Source organism: Ambystoma mexicanum, chromosome 6p, assembly GCF_040938575.1.
Source record: "Ambystoma mexicanum isolate Mex_15411 chromosome 6p, UKY_AmexF1_1, whole genome shotgun sequence".
Classification (NCBI taxonomy): Eukaryota; Metazoa; Chordata; class Amphibia; order Caudata; family Ambystomatidae; genus Ambystoma; species Ambystoma mexicanum.
The window spans coordinates 112332861-112353621 of NC_090935.1; the positions used below are offsets into that span (position 1 = coordinate 112332861).

General features: G+C 46.2%; 1 protein-coding gene across 2 annotated transcripts in view; it reads left to right on the forward strand.

The window, feature by feature from the left end:
* PIGO (phosphatidylinositol glycan anchor biosynthesis class O) overlaps positions 1-20761 on the forward strand; it is a 265206-nt gene that overhangs the window by 18016 nt on the left and 226429 nt on the right. For both annotated transcript variants that reach the window (XR_011280593.1, XM_069626807.1), the window contains exons 3-5: positions 3669-3812; positions 17859-17982; positions 18595-18754. Coding sequence is in view for 1 of the 2 variants with exons in the window: in XM_069626807.1 (XP_069482908.1) it covers positions 3669-3812; positions 17859-17982; positions 18595-18754 (428 nt within the window). In the remaining variant the exon portion in view is untranslated. The remainder of the gene's footprint in view (positions 1-3668; positions 3813-17858; positions 17983-18594; positions 18755-20761) is intronic.

Sequence of the window (20761 nt, forward strand, 5' to 3'; positions counted from 1 at the left end):
GACCTTTTCCTTGCGGCGTGCCTAGGGCCTCCTGGTATCGATAGACTCTGGTTGATTCCCCTATTGTTCAAACTATCGAGTGAACACCCACGTTGGGCCAGACCCCTCTGTAGCTGGTTTTCCCCTAATTTGCCATTCGCAACTTTCGGTTTCTTATCAGTTCTCCCATTGACTCACCGGCTCTGATGAACCGCTTGGCTTTTCTTGTTCCTGGAGTCTGTGACCGTACCACGGTAGTACACGTCTCTCCCTGCCCTGATTATTAGTGTAGAAGGGCTCTGTGTACTGCAACACACGCTGGCTATTGTTTGCGATCTTGGGAGTCCTTTCATGGCAGCTTTGTGGGTCTGGGTCGAAAAGGGTAAGGTCGCTTCTCTCCTTGTCGCCCCTTCGGTTCACAGTGCTTTTCTCTTCTTTTTGAACTGCCGCCCTGGGATAGCTGTCTCGTCGTGCGGTTTGCCTTGCTCGTAGTGTGCTATCGCGCCCTGCCTTTTTATCCTTGTGGAGAAGGGAACGTGACGCCAGGTGTGTGTGGTTCTGGTGAATTGCCTGACTTTGCCTGATCCTTGTGTTGGGACATGTCAGATAAATGGCTTTCCTATTAGTCCGTTGTCTTCCATGGTGTAAGAAAGTGTTTGTGTCGGAAAAGGGGGGGTCTGGGGGAGGGTAGTGTCTGAGTATCCCACGTGGTAGGATGGGTAAAGGTTGTTGGGGGATACCGCGTCTCACCCGTCGGCGTCGCGCCTCCACTCCCCAAGAACCCCTCATCCAGGTGATCCTCCCGCACTGGTCCACCTCCAGGAACTAGATCCAATAGCAATGGCTGACAGATCTCCAGGGACTAGTAAGTGAGACACCTTCAGGTTTCTCACACTAGGACGAACTGGTGGCAGTGGCATCCTTTTCTGGTATTTTAACTACTTTTTATCCAACTATACCACGTTTACCGCAGATGGCTCATGACTGTGACCAGTGCGGAAAATGGCCTTGCCACATAGTCTTTTGTTCTGTCCTTTGGCCATCTTGTTGTTTTTCCTGCCCCCAGGTCGAGCTGACCTGGGACTTCATTATTTGGGCAAACCGCATCTTTCATGGGCTCCTGCATGTCACGAGTGCCAGCCCCCAGGAAGAGGGTTGGGACGGTCTGTTCCTAATCCACACTACTGGTTCCTGGATGTCTGGTGTGCATGAATACATGAGGACCACAGTGGACCATGATAGGACCACGACTGGTGTGCATGCAAGGCAGCAGATCTTCTATTGATGGCCCAGATTCAATCATGCATCGAACTTTGGATAAGAGAAGGAGCCCTGCATCCATTTCAGGTCGATCTACAGTGGTTCTTCTTGAACTACCAAGAAGCCAAGTATCCTATGAGCTGAAGCAGACCCGTGGACCGTGGACCTTAGAAGGGCCGCAAGGGCGCTTCAACCCTTTTGAGTAGTGAGAACTACTACTCTCAGCGTCCCATGATTTTGCGCCAAGAGCCTTCTCGGAAGTGTTCCTGGGCCGTACAGTGAACTGACCAGCTCTGTCCCAGGACATTGCATAGGAGCGCAGCCGTTTTCGAATTGCGGCTTGAAACTTTGGGAATCCCTAGCTTGTGGTTCTCAACACTCTCCCGCCAAATTTAAAAGACATAGCTCCTCTGGGTTTTGAACAAAGAGAGTGCGTCACGCTGCAAGCCTTTGTGGTACCTTCATCACTGCGTTGTGGCGACGGTCGCTGTGGGTGGCTTTCCCGCCTCCTCTGCTGTGCCCGAGTCCTGCTGCACCAAAATGATGTTCTTCCTCCCTAAGTGGGTGGAGTTGTGGCTACTGTCCCGTCACGGAAGACTGTACTGTCGCGCAGCACCTGAGAAGCAGATCGGAGAACAAAGGCCGGATTTGTAACCTCCAGACAACCTCGACTAAACAGGCATAGTTTGTTCTGGATTGAAGCAAGGGGTGGCGAGTACTTGCATAACTTACCGGTGGGCCCTGGCTCATCCATTTGTTTGTACGCACAAGGGTTCCTTGGTTCCTCTCTTTGGCTGGGATAGCCTGCGCTCCCTGGCCTGTTCAGAAAGTCGGAAACTGCTCTGGCCACGAGGGCAGACCCTTCCCTGGCGATTGGAACTCCTTCTACCCCCTTCAGGACCCTTACCTAACTGTCCCAGCATCTTGAAAAGGTACTGTCTTCGTTTTACGCATGGCTGCATGTTTTTACGCGCGGCTGTACTTTGAGCACAAGGCTCCACGCTTCTTAGGGCATGACTGAATACCTTAGGGTTTCCATCCTGAAGACTGCCTAATGCTTCAATTGTGTTAACCCCCCTTCTGTTACAGGGATTTTCAATTTTTTTTTTTAACAATTTTTATTACTTTTGTTTAACAGGTAAACTGCAGCATTTTATATTGCACACCAAAAGATTTGTTGCAAAGTCAGTCTGTATTTCCCTTCCAAACTACCCCCCTCTGCTCCCTCTAACTAACAAACATGTGCACTGTTCATGTTTTGAATACTTAAGTACTAGACAATTCAGCGTGCTTAGTCGGTACAGCAATGTTCAGCATCGGCTACTGGGTTCTGAGCTTGTGTGTTAGCGAACACATCTTGTATCAGTCCCCTCAGGGTTCTATATCTGTGCCTACTGCACCATGGCGGACTGCGTCTTGCCAGACTGAGGTCTCTGCCATAGTTAACTTCTGGAGGTCCCGCCCCCATATTCCACATTTAGACGTTTGTGCCGCAGTGGTTGTATATATGTTAAATAGTGATATGCGTGTATGGTAACTGTTGCATTACTAGTTGGTTATTTGTGTTGTGTTATTGGGCTAAAATAAATGTATTTTTGATATACACCTGTCTAAGAGGATTCTGTGGTATCATTACTGTGTGTGCTCATTGTGGGCTTCTGATCACTCTCACCCCTCCTGAGACTTAGTCTTGACCGCCTTCTAAGCTACCGTGATTGGTCTGGCTTGTACAGAAGGTTCCACTAGGGTGGCATCCTAAACTTCTGTCCATCAGGCCAGACTTTAGAAATCCATTCTAACATTGTGTACAGACCGTGTTTGCCCATAGGACTCAGAGCTGGCCGTGCATCCTTGGTGTGCGCCTTGCCAGGAGGGAGCTGTAGGCAGATGCCGGAGTGGAGGCTGTGAACCAGGGAGAGGAGGCCAGTGCCCCGGAAAGGGAGCATGGCCAGAGGAGCAGTTGATAGAGTGGCACCAGGTTGGGGGCCAGTAGCAGGCCCCCTGATGCTGACCCAGCTTGTCGCCCATATTGAGATTTAGTCTCAAGGATAGCACAGGTGAGCCAAGCTGGGTAGAAGTCTTCTTCTTAACTGGATTACAAGTAGGAAAGAACATAAGTACATTTAGATATAAAGGTACACTAGAGGCATCCACTGGCGCCCATAGAAGTGCATTGTAAGACACACAATACTCACTTGTGTCTGTTTTACCTGTGACTAAAACACTGTTGAGTCGAATTTTCTCATCTGTTGTTGTGGACAGAAATGCAGTGGGTTTCCTTGACGCTCTTTTGAGCTGGCCCATTTGCTAACGTGGTTGCTGCTTTACTTGATTATTGTGGATTCGTGAATATTTTCAAAAACATTGAAGGCTTACACCACGAGCAAGGATTCCTGGCTCCTTTGAGGCTAACTGTGATTTCTTTACAGGGAGGAAAGTGGTTTTCATGGGGGATGATACATGGGATGGACTCTTTCCAAAGAAATTCCACAAGTCCTATTTTTTCCCATCTTTCAACGTGAAGGACCTGCACACAGTGGACGATGGAATTTTGCAGAATTTATACCCCACAGGTGAGTTCTAGGGCTGGAAGAATTGTTGCGTGATAACTGCTTAGTTTGAGAGTTTGCAAATACTTCATGTCTTAACTTCAAAGGGTTAGGGCAATAACCGATACTGCAGTCTGAAAACACTAGAAAGCAAGATATAGGTATGGACTTGTTCTGCTAAAGGTGTGCCCTTAGCCATTTTACGAGCTGTTGCATTGTAAGAGTGGGCTATCCAGGCATGGTGCAGGCTTTCCATGTGCTTTTATGATGTGTCTTCATAAATACTCATTGCCATCCTTGCCTGTACACCTCATTGCTTCTCCCCAGCAAGGTAAAACGTGTAGGAGTGCTACTGATAGGAAGGTAGAGGTTATCTGAGGCTTGAATGACAAGAAGGGCTAAAGGGCCTGAACAATGCAGTTACCAAAGCAGCCTGATGAGGGCTGCCAGTTCATCGTGCAGGTGTCTTACTAATCCAACCTCTTGCTCATACCGAATTCTAATGCATTCTGTGCACATAGCTTTTGTTCAAATAAAGCAGGCATGAATAGGGAAATAATATCATGTGTGTAGGTTGGATGATTATGACAAAGAGCAATGTATTTCTAGGATTAACAGTGTTTGGGTACCTCCTGAATGAATGATGGCAAGTTACTAAAAATGCCCAATATTACGACATGTGATTGTTTTCGAAAGTTAATACAAGGGAGATATTGGTTTCCAAAAAAAGAGCACAGGCTTTTCTTTAATAAACGGAACACATTAACATATTTCTTTCTAATAAAGCACACGTTTAGTCTGATCTTCCTCTGTGATTGACAGCCAACAGACATGCTTGCCTAATGAATTCCGGCATGGGTGTGACACATGGGACGATCGGTTTGTGTGTGGGACGTGCTGCATGATATTCAGTCACAAATTGCAGCAGGTGCTCTTTATGCCATGTTAGCAGCTTGACATTTAAAATGTTGCTCTCTGATTTTCACAACTAGTGATTTCTTAAATTTATGTTGGCACAGATCTAAAAAGGGAACTGGAAGGAGTGGAAGCAGTGCGTGGCTGATGAACCGTAAGCTAGCGGAGAAGTAATATTAGATGGCTGGTTAGGATTCCTCTGACATTCACAAGGAGAATGGATGAAATCCTGAACATCTGACATTCATTGTCTGGTTCCTACGGATACATGTTATGTTTGAAAGGGATCTTTCCACACCCACCGTTCTGTTAGGAAGCCATGCTGTCATGCTTGGTAATAGCCGAATCTTCATGAAACTAGTATTGCTATTCCCATGCTCTGGTAACATAAAGATACATTATAACAGTGAGTTGCCATGCCAGACATATTTGGGTAGGCCTCAAGTATAAAAGCGTTATGTATGTGTACAACTTAAACGCGGAGGAATCTCTGATGATGTGAGACTACATCTCTTAGGATTGTCCTTCAAATGTAGTTCAGTACAAGGAGTTTCCCTCCCTGGTTGTAGAGTTCATTATTTATGCGGCTTTTGTGCAGGTTTTTCCCTCATAGGGAGTCCAACCATCTCCTGTGTTTCTGGACTACGGGAGTGCGGTTTCTCGAAGAGTTGATTTATTATTAAGAAACCAATTGGATAATGTATGCTTAGAATTGTTACTCAGAATGTAGACATCCTTGTACGATTTAAGCGGCACAAGTGAATAAAGATTTATGAAAAATAAACAATCCAGACAGCTAATGCGTATCGGAGAGCTATGTAGGCGCGGGAACCAGTTATGGCGCATTATAAACCCAGTGAAACGAAACCTGGGGCTCAGATGAGAGAGCAGAGTCCAGCCCTGAGGAAATAGTCCCACCCAACTGGTCCCCGAAATTAAGACGAGGCAGACTCAAGAAAAACCTTGGTCAAGGCCATGTCCCGAAGTTCTACCCAGAATACCCCAAGGAAGAACCTAGGTCGATTGGATTCCTGACTCCAGGATTACAGGCAGAACCCCAGAGGATCCCCATATGTGATGTGGAAAAGAACTCACAGATCAAGTCTATCTCCCTGTTCCTGGGCGAGGAAGACATGCCGGAGGAACTCACCTAGACAAGATGGCACATTCCATCTGCTTGTGACAGTCCAGAGCGCGGCCTACACTAGCGAGGGCATCATGGCGCCTGGAAGGTAAGGCTGACGAGGAAATAAAGTAGGCAGACTGCATACAGACAAGCTCACACTGAGAAAAGGAAAGTCTTCAGAGAGCGTTGAAAGGACAAATGGTCCGAGATCTCATGAATAGAAAGCGGGGAGGAATTCCAAAACTGGGCAGCGGCCACTGTGAAAGAGCGACCACCTTCCCGAGAGTACTTAAATCGAGGAACCACAATACGCAAGGCCGTAGAAGAGCGCAGTGGGCGGGAAGGAACATTTTGGCGGAATTTCACTTGAAGATACTCTGGCCCAGTTTTGTAAAATGGCCGGTGGATGATAGAGCGCCTTGAACCTTACCCGTTTGGCCACAGGTGACCAGTGCAAGGCATTCAGCAAGGGCAAGGCAAACCTGACCAAAGCTATTTTTACACTTGGAGAGCAAGAGGACTGGCATTACGGCCAACATGAGAACATCTGAAGAACGTAAGCCATGGGTTTCTGTCCCGGATAGCCTTTGCACATGGAAATGGTGTTTTTTTAAAAATCTACAAGCAACAATGGGGATCAAAGTATTGGTGAACCATCTTTCCATGCCAATGATCGTAATGCCAGGACTCCTTGAAGAGAATCTCTTAGGGACAAAACCCCCCCACCCCACTTTTTGACCAATGTCTAAGGAAGCTAAAAGGGGATAAAACATCAGATGTAGACTTTGTTTCCTGGTACCCCCAGACAGGTAGATGCCCCGGCAAAGGTGGGAACTTGGGTGAAATGGTGGAGGTGTGTGACTGGCTCGGAGACCTTACCTTGTGAAGGGCGTATGGGAATCCCTCTCAACATGGCGCACAATGCCTCCCAAGGTGTATGCCAGAGCCAGTCCTGCCCACAGGCATGGTGAATGAGTTGGGAGGTTCCCAGTACCTGTCCTTTCTCCATGTGCCAGGCTACAATTACAAAGTACCACTGTTGACCATCCCATACCAGAGTATACCACTTGTAGGCCAGTGTTTTCTTTAATGCTTCTTAGGACCTCCAAGACCAAAATCTCACATGGCAGAGAACGGATGCCACAGTCCACCAGCGAGAGAGTTGACTGTGAACAGCAATTCCAGACGCTCATCCAAAGGGGGCACAAGCTGTGAATGATACTTTGGTTGTAGTGGCCTGCCATTGCTGGAAACCAGGGACACACACTCAAAAAAGGGCAGGGCTTAATCAGTGCTTTGTTTTTCCATCAGTGTAACCCGGCCCCTGGGAGAGAACAAGGCAAATATTGACCTGGGTAACTAGCTGAGGCTGAGGCTTGGAGCCAATGGAAGGGGCGTGGGGGGGGGAAGGAAGAGGAGGAGGAGGAGGAGGAGGAGGAGGACGACGACGACAAAGCGCACTGGAAATGCAGGGGAGTGTGGGTTGTTAGGCTGAGGTCAAGGGCGGAGAATGGGGACTGAGAGACCAGGCGGTGGAATAGAGCATGTGCGAGAATTACAAAGAGCGTTTGCAAGTTAAGGCAGAGGTATTGACTAGTGAGAGAAACCGTACTTGAGGTTCCAAGTATGTTTGGAGCGAGTGAGTGAGATGAAGTAGGAGTGTCTGGCAGTAAGTGAGGCTGAGTGAAATAGGTAGTTGAGAGAGTGAAAGCAAGGTGACGGTGGGAGAAGGTGTGGCTGAGTGTTGTGTAGAGAGCAGTGGCAGGAGAGAGTCGTAAAGAGTAGTATAAGAGCAGAGTAAAGCAGAGGCTAGCAGAGCAGAGGGTAGCAGAAAGGGGTAAAGGAGAGGGAGAATAACATCAGAGGGACAGACGTGAAAGGGAGTGGGACGAAGAGAAGGGATGAGAGTCGAAGGAAGGTAAATGAAGGACTTTAAGTTGACAAGTATAAGGGCATGAGAGAGAAGGATCAAGTGAGATCTGGGTAGCTGGAAGGCACCCCATCACAATATCATTTTTCTTGTGGGACCCCTGGTTAGGATCCACCTAGAAGACCCCAGAGGGAGTAAAAAAGATATGGTGGTTGCCTTTTGGCCCTCACCACTACCCAGTCAGATGCTAGACAGTAGGGGTTACTGATCTCTATTAACCATCATGGGATTTGGGGAAGTCTGCGGTAGGGTGGAGGAAGACCCAGGGAAGATGAAAGAGAGAGGGACGGCCCTTGGTTGGACCCTATTGAAATACGTAGTAAAAGCCATTTAACCGTTGTCGAGAGTTGGTGTGTTGCTGGGCCAACTGTGACAAAGGAGATTTCTGCTTGTGAGTTGACACTGGAGTGGTTTTGCTCTGAATAGTGTGCATGGTAACTCCAGTTACTAATATGCAGCTGGCATGACCACTTTTACAACTTAAACCAAAAAGCAAACCTTTAGGACCATTACAATTCCGCTCAAGCAAGGCTATCACTATAACGACCCGTATCCGCAGCAGGAATTGTACACACACCGCAGGCATGCTGGGACAGTTCTCCAAAGTCGTCTTCAGAAATCTGCCCACTTATGCTCTGGCTTGTATGATTTCTATTTGTCAAAGTTCAACATTAGCTAATCGAGGGTGGATCAGGTTTGGTATGGATTAATTTGTTGCGTAGTGGTGAAGTGCAACATAGGGACATTATTGTCCGGGCTGTAACTCGGACCAGGAAACGCTCTAACCCTGGGAGTGTGAGACTTAACATGCGGCTCCACCCATATTGCTCTCCTCTGCGTAGGTAGGTAGGTAGATAGAAATATTGTCAAGAGAAATAGATTGCTTCAGCAGAGGCATCAATGCGCTAAAGGCAGAACTCAGTAGAGACCACCAGGAAAGAGCAATTATCTGGGGAACAACCAGGTCTTTAAGTGTTTCCTGAAGTTGTAATAGTCTGACTCGTCACGAATTGTAAAAGGAAGAGAATTCCAAAGTGGCAAGGCCTGAGCAGCCTCCCAATTTATGTCTCACCATCCATGCTAGTTTCCTCCTGAATCATGTGCTCAACTGATAACTTATTGAGTTCAAAACTGGGGTACTGTTTGCTTAAATTGTTTCAGAGGTTAAGGTCAAACCTGCTGCCTGGAAACTCAGTTTAGTCCACAGAATAATAACTCCTTAACTTCTTAGATGCTTTTCAGTTCTTCATAACTATTTATCTGGAGTTGCCTGAAGGGTCCATCCCTCAATAGAAAGGAGATCCAACACTCTGCCAAATGAGTGAGCGATGTAACCGGGCCAGTACACTGACATTATCACAGTGGGAGCAAGGGGACACAGAGCTAGTTCTGCCCCTGGTGGCAGCAGAGAGGGCCCCAATTCCTGCTCCCCCTTTCCTGTGCAAGAATTCTAGCATGCAGGCCATTCCCTTAAGCCATCCCTCTGGAATTAGTTACTCGCCAATATCTCTCTTCCTGTTACAAAGACCCAGACGAAGGAACCGACACTTGAAACCTTTATCGGAGACCCAAAAAACCAACAGCAAATGCATCACCCACTTTAATGAGGCTCCAGCATTACCAAGTGACTGTAGTGTATGGAGGAGCCGTTCATGAGTCACTCGGCGCAAGAGAGCTGAAGCAGACATGTGCAGCATTCCCTAAAGGAACAGTCCCCCTAAGAAGTCCCTTTAGAAAGCTTTAGGGCACACACACACTTCCCGGGATGGGGAAAGACATTATGATTGAATAGACAGAAAATGAATCGGGAGACAGGGAGGAACATTTAAGTGAAGACGGGAAGTAGGAAGTTGTGGGTGTACTGGGTGAGGTCAGCAGTGGAGGTGGACCACAGCCAAGAGTCCAGCAGGAGGGAGGGAGGAAGGAGCAGCAGAACGTGGAAGACCTTGTTGGAAAAGGTGAGGTAGTGGTTCTGTACTTTGTGTGAGTGCTAGACAAGTGTGTAGTGAGATTGTGACAAGGCTAGTACCCTGTCCTTGTAAGAAATTGGCTGGAAACTACCTCAGGAGACCTACCAGGGAGCCGTCCAGAGCCAGTCCTACTCCCTGAGGAGGACGGTGGAAGCAGAAATAACTTCAATTCCTGCCCGCCCCCCCTTTGTGCCCATATGCATCTGTGCCGAACCCTGTCTCCTACCATGCCTCTTACCAAAGATGCTCACCAGTGTTACTCTTCTTGTTTCAGATCCACCGCAACACACGGCTATCAGACTGACCAGGCTTAGTGAGCTACGGTTATTACATCACCCACATCCGGAAAGAAACATGAGTTCTACTGCACGTCTCTTAGACGTGCTAGCATCAGTTCAGAGCTGCCCGGTGAAACATCGGGAGCGCTAGAGGGCCACAATGGGAAGCCGCAAGCGTACGCAGCAGTTCAAGCGACAGCATGGTCCTGGGTAAAGGCACACCCGGGGGCTCCTATTGTACACCCATTAAACCAACTGTGCCAACAGAGACTTACCTACGACAGTAGAAATTGGTTCCCACACGATGCAGACAATTACCAGAAACTTGATATGCCGCCATATACCACAAGGTCCCACGGACTCAGTGGGCAGGGCATAATCCCTTTTTGAAAGCTTGCATCTGCATATACAAAACCAGGAGCGGAGAAATCAAACTAGTCTGGATAGGAAAAGAGAATCAGTCTCTGAGAAGAAACTGGTATTTAAGAGGGGAGAGGAAACGGGAAGTTGTGGATATGCCGAGTAAGGTCAACAGTGGAGGAGGGGGATGACCAAGAGACCAGCAGGAGGAAGGAAGGATCGATGGCTGGTGGAGAGTGTTGAAGCAGGTGAGGTATTGGTTTAGGAGTGTTAGTGGTTCTGCCGTTCGATTGTGTATGGCGAGGGAGTAGCAGAAGGTAGTGTAGGTTGTGACTAAAGGTTGTGGGTGAATGTCAGTGTGAGAAATAGGTGGGGTGGAGTAGTAGTAGTAGTAGTAAGAAGAAGAGAGTAATAGTGGTTGGAGGAGAGTAGTAGAAGGAAGTAGCAGTGGTTCGAGGGGACTGGCATTGAAGGAGTATTAGAGTGGGTGTGGGAGTGGTGTAAGGGGTGTCATAGGATCTAACCGAGAGGCAACATCAAAGGGTGGAAGCAGGAGAGAGGCGGAGTGAAACCTTGAAGGGAAAGAAGAGTGGTGGGAGGAGTTGCACAGGAGGCGTAGGCAGAGAAGAAGGGAAAGGTGAGGTCAGGTATGTGTGGAATAGACTAAACCTCTATTACAGTGGATCTGTCGGCATAGTCCCTATTCCCTTCAGAAAACTAACCTATGATAAGAGTGGGAAAGTTAGGAAATCCCTGAGTTAGTGAGTCTGTATATATGGAAGCCCTTGATAAAATCGTAGGAAGGATTTAGACAGGGGGGTACCAAGCAGTAGCACTAACCCGGGGTTACGGATGACTTTGCATATGAGCTTGCACTCCAACTTTACAGATATGAAATCAGGCATGCGTGCTTGACTTTCTCACACACATTCAAGTGATCATACAGACACTGATACACAAACATACTTTTTTTGTTTTAAATTACACTTGCCTATGCCTCACATTATGGATAGTAGCATCTTCTCCCTCCTGTATCACAAACCTCCATGAGCATCACATTCTCCACGCAGCAGGTCAATGGTTAGGGAACTCGCTTCACCTCACCTCTCTACTCACCCCTCTCCTGTTGCGGAATCAGGCCAGGGATGGGGCCGCATTCTGGCCCCAACCTTGGCTTGAGGCAGCAGAAGGAGGGAGGGGGGAAGAGGCTTCCTCTCTGTCATGCACTGGAGTTTGTAGCGCCCGTTGAATGAGATCAGGCCTGTGATGTCAGCGCAGATATTCCAATTGCTTTTCACAGGCTTTCAATTGATCAGTGCATGGGCATCTATCTCACTAGCCCTGCTTCATGGATAGTGCTGTGTATGGCAATGGGAACACCAGCCGTCTTTGCATTTGCAAAGACTATAAGCATTTTTAGATTCTTTGCAAATGTAAAAATAGTATCTGCTTCATGGGATGAGACAAATAAAAAAACTATTGCTCCATAATGAAAATGTTTTATTTTCATGCGAAACCACCTGAATGCCTTTTTGGCATAAAATGAGTTACAAAAATGGATGGGGCGCTGCCCTGGCACCGCCTTCTGACGATCCGCTACTGCTCTTGGGAGTACTTATATGAACATATGTTGACTTTCTCCAATGAATTGCATATATGTTCAGTTCACCTGTGTAGTGCATTTTCTTGTTTAAATCTAAACTGGCAAAACTGTACATACATTCCAGTCTGCTAGCCTTCCTTTGAGTGAAACCAAGGCTTACCTGCCAAACTATTAATAGAAAGAGCGTGGACTGTCTGTTGTGATTACCCATAGGATAGATGTAACTACATCTCTCACCAGAGTTTTGTGGAAAAATATTCATAATACTGTGTTTAGTTGATGCTTAGAAACCTGGCTCCGAAGACCACCTTGATTAATGGTTACTGGATGTGTCGCTGCAGTGACTAATTGTGGCAGAAGCAAGGCTGTAGTGCTGGTTGGCATAGGTAGAAAAGTTGGAGTATTTGTGGCGCAAAGTGTCATTTGATCAAACTAGGAGGACAATGGCGCTGGTCAGCGGCTGGGGGTACTGTTGGATTATACATGAGCTGGGATGTTCTGTGGGGTTAGTCAGAGGGGAGGGAATCTTTGTTGTTAGTTATTGTGAGGCGTGGTGTGGAGTTTTGTGGAGTTTGCCGCATTGGAATTGTGAACATACTGAGTACTGGTGAGTTGGGCAACGACTGTGGTTGGTCACTTTTGTGAGGATTCTCTTGGGGTTGGCACAGGTAGGGAACTGAGGTTGGGCACCGGTGGGTCCTGGGTTATGTGATGAATCTAAAGTGATTATCCCAAAAACCCTGACCTGGACCTCTTCTCATGTGGCCAGGGAAATGCAGCAGCTACCGTAGCCTGAGCCTGGGGATGGTATTATGCGGGAGGATCACTGGGAGGCAGAATGGGAGACCCCTCTAGACTATTTCCATAATGATCATACAGTCTTAATGGCTTATTGGAAAATTGATGATTTTGACCAAAGAACAGGCAAGAACTTTATGGACTTCAAGTCCCATAATGCTCTTAATACTGAGACGAGGAAGAGGAGCCAAGAGTAAGTAAACTATGGTGAGCGGTCTAGTTTTTGTAATAACCATTTCAAGCCCTTTCAGGTGGGGGCGAGGGAGAAGCAGCAGGGAGAAGCCAAAGCTGATGTTGGTGTGGTGGCAAAAGATCGCTATGCACAAGACATGGCACACGTTGGGACGGATTTTATTTTTTATTTTATTTGAACATTTATAGCAGCTCGCCAAACCTTCAGGCATCAGGGTGCTAGTTACATAGCCATGGGTAGTACCCAGAAATTTCATTAATTTCATACAAAACTTACTGAGAGGAAAGAAATCGTTAGTTGGTGAAAGAACATACTTTTTTAGTGTGTAACGCCAGGCGAGAATACTTACTGTGTGAACAACAAGGTGTTAAGGTTCCTGCAGAATTCCCAGTAGGATTGTTTGGATCTATGGTAGGGTAGAAGGGCGTTCCAAATCTGAGGCAATGACCGGAAAGCTCCATGTTTTCCACCTAAATCTAGGGGTGACGAGTATGGTCATGTGAATTGTCCGAATAGGTCTAGTGGAGTTGTTTTTTTTTTTCTTTTTAACTTCTGCAAAAGTTATCGGACAGCAGTATTAGCAAGGCACTTATGCGTGAGAACCTGTGTCCTAAAGATTATCCTTTGTCTGATGGGAAGCCAATGTTATGTTAAAAGCACTTGTAGAGCGCGCGTACACCACAAGGGCATCTTGGCGCTAGGAGTAAGAACAGTAAATTAGAAAAGAAGAGTCTTGAGGGCACATCGGAATTGCAGATGGTTCGCTAATTTCCGCAGTGCCATAGGAAGCTCATTCCAGAGCTAACCAGCTGCCACCAAGAAAGTGCGACCCCCTAACCGAGCTCTCTGAAATCTCGGAATAGTGACCAAATTGGAGACTTCTGAACAGAGAGACCGGGTTGGAGTACACGGCTTAAATTTTTCCTGTAGAAATTCTGCACCAAGTCGATGGTAGGCCCGATGCACCAGGTAGAGGGATTTAAAACGTAACCCTCTCACAGCTACTGGAAGCCAATGCAAGGTGAGAATCACAGGACTGATGTGGGCGCTGTAAGGGGTTCCAGTAGCAACCCTTGCTGCAGAGTTTTGTAGAAGTTGTAATCGCAGGAGAAAGCGCTTAGGTTGTGCTAAATAAAGGGCATTGCAATAATCGATGTGACTATTAATCAGTTTAAGCAACCGCCTGAGGACGTAGAGCCTTTGGTAAAAAAGGTAAGACCTTACAGAAGATTTTCAGAAGACTAAAACCCATCTTACATATAGTGCTCGTTTGCGCTGCCATGGAGAGTGTGGCCGATAGAGTAACACTGAGATTCTTTACTGTGTGAGCAGGAACAGGCAGAAAACCCAAGATGATGGCCAATGTGCTGCTTTTTGGCAGCATAAATGTGCTCCCGTCTGGGGATATCCAAGGCGGCCCTGAGAGCATTGTTCTGGATGACTTGTAATTGATTAAGGTTCCGTGTAGAGGTGCCTGCAGAAGGGGCATTACAGCAATCAAGCCTCGACCCTAAAAGGGCTTGAGCGATAATAAGGCAGCTGTCAGAGGACAGGAAACGTCTACAAGCATTGATCAACTTTGTTCTGTGTGCCGAAGCAGAAGCAACGGCATTGACCTGTCTGTTCAAGGACAGTGTGGAGTTGAGATAGACGCCTAGTGTTTTGACAGAGTTTGAAACAGGTATGGTGATGCCATTGATGGTGAAATATTTGTATTTGGGGTTAAGTTTATTCAGAGTGGTTTGTAATCCAGTTAGAAGAATTTCAGTTTTTTCATCGTTGAGGCATAAAGAGTTGGCTGCCATCCAGGCCTGGATAGTTGGGTAGATAACGTGTAATGCATTTGAGACAAGGGTGTAGTTGCCAGTAAGGGACATGAGTAGTTGCGTATCTTATGCTTAGTTCGTGTAGGAGATAACCAGGCCATCTATGGTGTCAAATAGGGGCTTAGTGAATATATCATAGAGTGTGGGAGAGATGCAAGAGCCTTGTGGGACGCCACATAAAGTGGGTGCTGGAGGGCTGCAGCAATATCAGAGGAGACTCTGGAGCATCTATTGGATAGGAAGGATGAGATCCAAGTGGTGGTCTGCTCTGAGAAGTGGGCTGCTAAGGTCAGATTATTGCATAGGATTTGACAGTCCACAAGGTCTAAGAGTGCAGTTTCTGTGCCGTGTCCTGGTCTGAAGCCAGGCTGTTTTAGGCCTAGAAAGTTTGTTTCCTGGAAATATTGAATTTGGGTATATGCTGCCCTGTCGAGAATTCTTTACAGAAATGGGACAGTACTGATTGGGTGATATGTTGTAGGAGTGTCAGGGTCAAGTGTCGGGGTCTAGTGCCGTTTTTTTTGCAGGGGGAACCCCCATGCATTTTTCAGGTTGGTTGGGACCAAGTTTGAAGTGAAGGAGCATTTATGGAAGCAGTTCTAAAGTGAGACTGTGCTTCAGCTCAGTCTTTGACTACAGTTGACGGGCATATGTCGCCTTGGCAGCTCGAGGGTTTTAAACCATTAATCATTTGTCTCAACTTCTTGCAGAGGTTTGAAATTAAAGATTACATGGTCTAGATGGGCAGAGTTGGCCCTTTCTGGAGGAGTTTCGATTAAGGCATCTTTTTTTTTATTGAGATATTTTTCTGGAGCAAGGCTAATTTGTCTAGTAGTGTGTTCTGAACATTAATTCACCAAGTACTGTGTTTTGGGCAGCCTGGGGTAGGTGGTGTGGCCATTTCTCTATATGCAGAGGATGCACAGCGGGAAACAGTACTTAAGCCAGCCAGCCCGTGACAGAGAGAAGCTCTCTACACACTGTGAACTGCTCCGGTAACTGATTCACACCAGGGAGTGCACAGAGCTGCATAAGCTCTATTGAAGGATAGCGCAAGTGACGGCAGACCGACTGAATCTGTCCAAGGCAGAGGAGGTCCCGAAGAATGAACAGGAGCTTTACCGGCGAGTTGGAAGGAGACGCCAGGGCATACCGGTGAGTTGGCCTGAAGCAGATGACCCCGGGGCGCTCTGAGGGAGGCCACTAGTTAATAATAACCATTTTGAATACTGAACCATTGAATTAAGGCATACTGGGCGCAACTCTCCTACTGAGGGATTCCCAATAGGGTAACATTGTAACCTGCATTACCAAAGCCAAAGAGAAGTGATAAGAAAGCCGAGTGCGCACAACTCTCTTCAACCCACATTGCCAAAGCGAAAGAAAACTGATACATAGACAAATTGGGCTCAACCTTCCTAACCAGGGTTACCAATTAGGAGCCTCTTGTGACCTACATTGTCAAGTTAACCGAAGAGTGATCCCAAGGCAATCTGGATTTTGATACTCATAGCAGGAAAAGGAAGCAAGTTGTAATCTGCATTGCCAGCAGCCAAAAGGTTGCACAGGTAGAAGTAAACAAAATGCAGGAGCAAAGCCCCATTTTAAAAGAAATTAAGGGGGAGAGCACTATAACCTGCATTGCCTATGGAAAATAGACCAACAAGAGAATCATTGTCCTTTTGTGAAATATCCATTTGGAAGAAGATGCAAGCCAATTGTGTTAGAAGTTAAAAGTCTGATCAGAGAAGCAGTTGTTGGTTCAAATCTCCCCATTGATGATTCTAGTGTGGAGTGTTTGGAAAAGGCCTTACCACAGAGTACAAGTTGTAGTAGTAGTAGGAGTTTTATACTGGCAGGCGAGTAAACCAGGAAAGGGACACATTGTAGTTTGTGCTGGCAGGCGAGTGTAACAGGAAGAAGATGATTTAAAGTACTGTGGTTGTAGTAAAAGGTTGTCGTGGAAAGGAAGTGTCAATTCCACCACCTTGCTTTGATGAACTGTGCATAACCTAAAGAGATTGTTTTTTTTTATTTACATGTTTATTGATTTTTAAATATTATAAACACATAAAATACAACCAATCAATGAACATAAAACATAAAAGCCAGGATCTTAAACCTAAAGTGATTGTTGAACCATCCTGACTAAAGTATTTCTTTTGAATGAGTCATCCTGACTAAAATATTTCCTACAAAGAGGAAGTATGATGTGCTAACAAGTGATTGGCCTGTGGAGAACACTTGCATTTTATTTCTGACTTTACGTTTGGAGAAAAATACATTTTTTGGCTTGCCAAGCAGGAGATTGTGGAAGTGTTAACCATTGCTTTGAACTGTGAAGAAACCTTTGGAAGTGAGAAAGTTACTTTATCCAGTGAAACAATATATTGAATTGAAAAGACTTTGTATCCTATATTCAGTGGTACTTTGTTACTGAAATGAATTTTCTTGAAACTTAACTTTGTTCCAGAGAATCCTGAATTGAACCAGGCGAAGGGAATCCATCCTGATCACAAGGTTTAATGGTTATAACTTTTGAGGTCGAATTTGTATGTTATTTTGTGTAGTTTAAAACTGCCAAACAATTCCTATATGATTTTGTTGTGTATATTAGCGTGAGAGTCAGATACCTCTTGGACACTAGGCCGTTTTTTCTTTAGTCTTTAGGTAGGTATATCCTTGTTAGGCGAGGGAAAGATAGGCGTTTGTCTCACCCCTTTTTATTTAAATAAAATGGCAACTTGCGAGAAAACTATACTTGTGTGTCTGTCTCGCATTTCTGACCCCTCACAGTTAACAATGGGCCATGAAGTTTTGGCTTACAGACTGGTGGGGACTTGTGGGATTTATTATATATACTCAGTTGCTGTGTGGTTGGGCATGGGCACAGATTCTATGTGGCTAGGCATAAGTGGAGAGGCTGTTTGTTTGAGAGTGTGTCCGGCACGGATGTTGTTAAGTTTGGGCAAGGCAAGGATGCTGTGGGTTTTTCCAGGAAGGGGGTGCCAGGCTCACAATTGCTTGTACCTGATTGGAGATCTGATCTGCATCTTAACTTTTCCCTTCAGTGGATAGCGACGAGTGGGATGTTCTGATCGCACATTTCCTGGGAGTGGATCACTGTGGCCACAAGCACGGACCTGATCACCCAGAGACTGCAAAGAAGCTCTTGCAGATGAATGAGATGCTCAGGTGAGATGTTTGGTCTTGCTCATGTAGGGGGTGGAGGAAGTTGGGGATTGTATTGATATGCCAGGCGTAGCTTCTCATGTGGAGTGTGGCTCGAAGTCTAGTCCATTATAGTCTGATACCACTACTGGATCTGGAGGATGGGTTGGTCGTTGTGTGTATTTGAGCAGCGAGTAGATTCCACAAGCTACTGCCAATGCCTCCCTTTTATTATAATGATGGAGCAGGATGTTTTTGTTGTTGTGAAATAATGTCCCATAAAAGTTGCTCAGGACCCCGTGGCTCATCTGATTCTTTTTGGTGTTTGTTAGGAAATCCTGATTTTTCTGTTCTCATGATTTGTGTGAGATGCCATCTGAGGGTGCAACACCCTAATCTCATGATGTATGCAAGACTATTTGAGGCTATAACATCCAGCCCTCTGTCAATCACAACAAGTTCATATCTCAGACCATAGATTAATATTAGATGTGTAATTCTGGAATGGGTAACAATCCAGTGTCTTGATTCCAATGTGCTTTTCCAAAGATAATTCCTGGGTGTTGATATTCCGAGTCTTGGTGTGCTGTGGAAGATGATGATGATGATGATGTTAAATGTCTCTCTGATTGACAGGACTGTCATTGAACACCTGGATGAAGACACTTTGCTGGTGGTCATGGGAGACCATGGAATGACAGATACAGGAGACCATGGAGGTGACAGTGAGAAAGAAGTGAATGCTGCCCTCTTCGTCTATAGTAAAATACCACTTTTTGATGAACGGCTTCCTAAGGTAATAGATGGTTCTGTGCAATTTGGATTTCATCTTCGTAAACATTATTTGCAGTACAGTTAAAGCATTGACTTCCTAACATGAACAGCAGTGATCAAAATTAAGATTGGACAAACGGGAGCTAAATGTGGCTCCTGGCTATCCAGCATTAACCATTGACCAGGAGCTACAACAGGGGAACGCAGAGCTAGTACATAGCTATCCGCAAATCTAACTTTCTGTCGTGGCTGGAAATATCTATGAAACTCTCCCGTGACCCGCTCCTCACCTGACTCTTCTGTTGAAGTGTTCTTCGTCTGTGAGGTCTCTCTCCTTCGGGTAGTTACTTTCTTGGTCTTCTTCTTTATCTTTATCCTCTCATCGTACAGGTAAGGATGGGCTCCGCTGGAGGCCACCTTTGCAGGAAACGAGTTCCTAACCAAAAGAGACCCACAGAAAGCCCACCTCAGTTTCAGGGCAAAGCTTCTTCCGCACCAAAAACCCCTGATGGACACTGACAGCTCCAGAGGAAGACTCCACTTTGAAGAGGTTGGTCTTTCGAAAGGCAGGCGGAGGTGTGCCACTGCAAACCTTAAGATTGTTAGATGGTCCAGATGGATTCATCCGTGAGTATGAGAAAGGTAAGTGGAAAAGAAGAAGGAAGGAAGGAAGAATGAATGAATGAATGAATGAATGAATGAATGAATGAATGCATGAGTGAGTAAAAGGTTGCTAGGGTTAGAATGCCAGGATGGCTGCAGAACGTGCAGGAGCACAGGAGCAGGAGGAAGCTCACGGTACACCCGGAAGTGTGCCGTGAGAAGGGTAGAGACTCAGCAGGAGGAACATATCCATAAGCCGGTAAACCGGGAGAGTGGGAGAGAGCAGCTGAGAGAAGCACCGGGAAACTCGAGATGACAGTTCTCAGAAGCAGAGGGAGGAGGAGAAAAGAGAGGAGCGGCGACCGAGGGCTGCCGCGAGGAAGAAAGGTGAAAACTCGCTACTGGAGGGGCGGCGAAAGGCTAGGAGAACCAGAACGCCAACGGGTACCAAGGAGCGATACAACGCACAGGACGCAAGCTTCTGTGCGTTGTTATAGAAACGCTGTAAGGCGCGGCCATCTTGGTGGAAGGTTAGACCGTGCCTGACGCTTCTGAATGGCAATCACAACCTACGATAAGCAAAAACCCATCAATGCCATACCTTCCAGGGCCGGGACACGACACTTTCATGAAAGATGCAAACATATCATGTTGTCCATTATTTATGATCACTTATGCTTTAAATGTTGAATAGATGTGTCCCAATGTTTATTAATAGATTGTCCAAAACGTTAACTTCAAATAGTTGTTTGTTTGGCATCAGTTGGCCTGGGGAGTGTGAGATGGGCATGATGACAAGAGAGACACAGACTCGGAAAGTAAGATTTCAAAACCTTTATTTAAAGTTTCAGGGTTGGTGTAATACCGAACTAGCCCTCACTCTAAAGGGAGGTTTCCTTGAAATTATGCTTCTAAGGGCTGTCAATGTTTGAAAGTCCAAATAAGTCAGTCTTTGTCTAAACCTATGCTTGACCTCACTCTATACAAAGAATGTGGTAGGAGGTCTTTTTGTCAAAGTGAAAAGTAGTGGTTCAACTTGAAAATAGGAAACCAGGGTTGGTTTCCGGTGGCTTTCTTGCCAGGCGTGGTTTTAAGCTCATCAACAATGAGGTCAATCAAACAGGGTTGCCTACAAGACCTTCGCCACAGGGTCCTTGCAGTGAGTTCAAATATCTTCAGTGTCTTTGAGTTCCTTGGGGATCCCTTCCCCAACCAAGCTTCACCCCTTCAACACTATAAAACCAAACAATAAGTCTTCAACTTTGCCGGGCCTCTTAAGGTTCCCTTCCCTAAGGTCAGGCCCCTTCCAGCTTTCAAACAGTCAGTTTTATCAGGATGTATTTTGATTTCTTAAGTAGGCCTCTCTGGGTTCCCTTCCCCAATTACAGGCCTCTTCCAACTTTCGACACAAAACAAAATATATCAC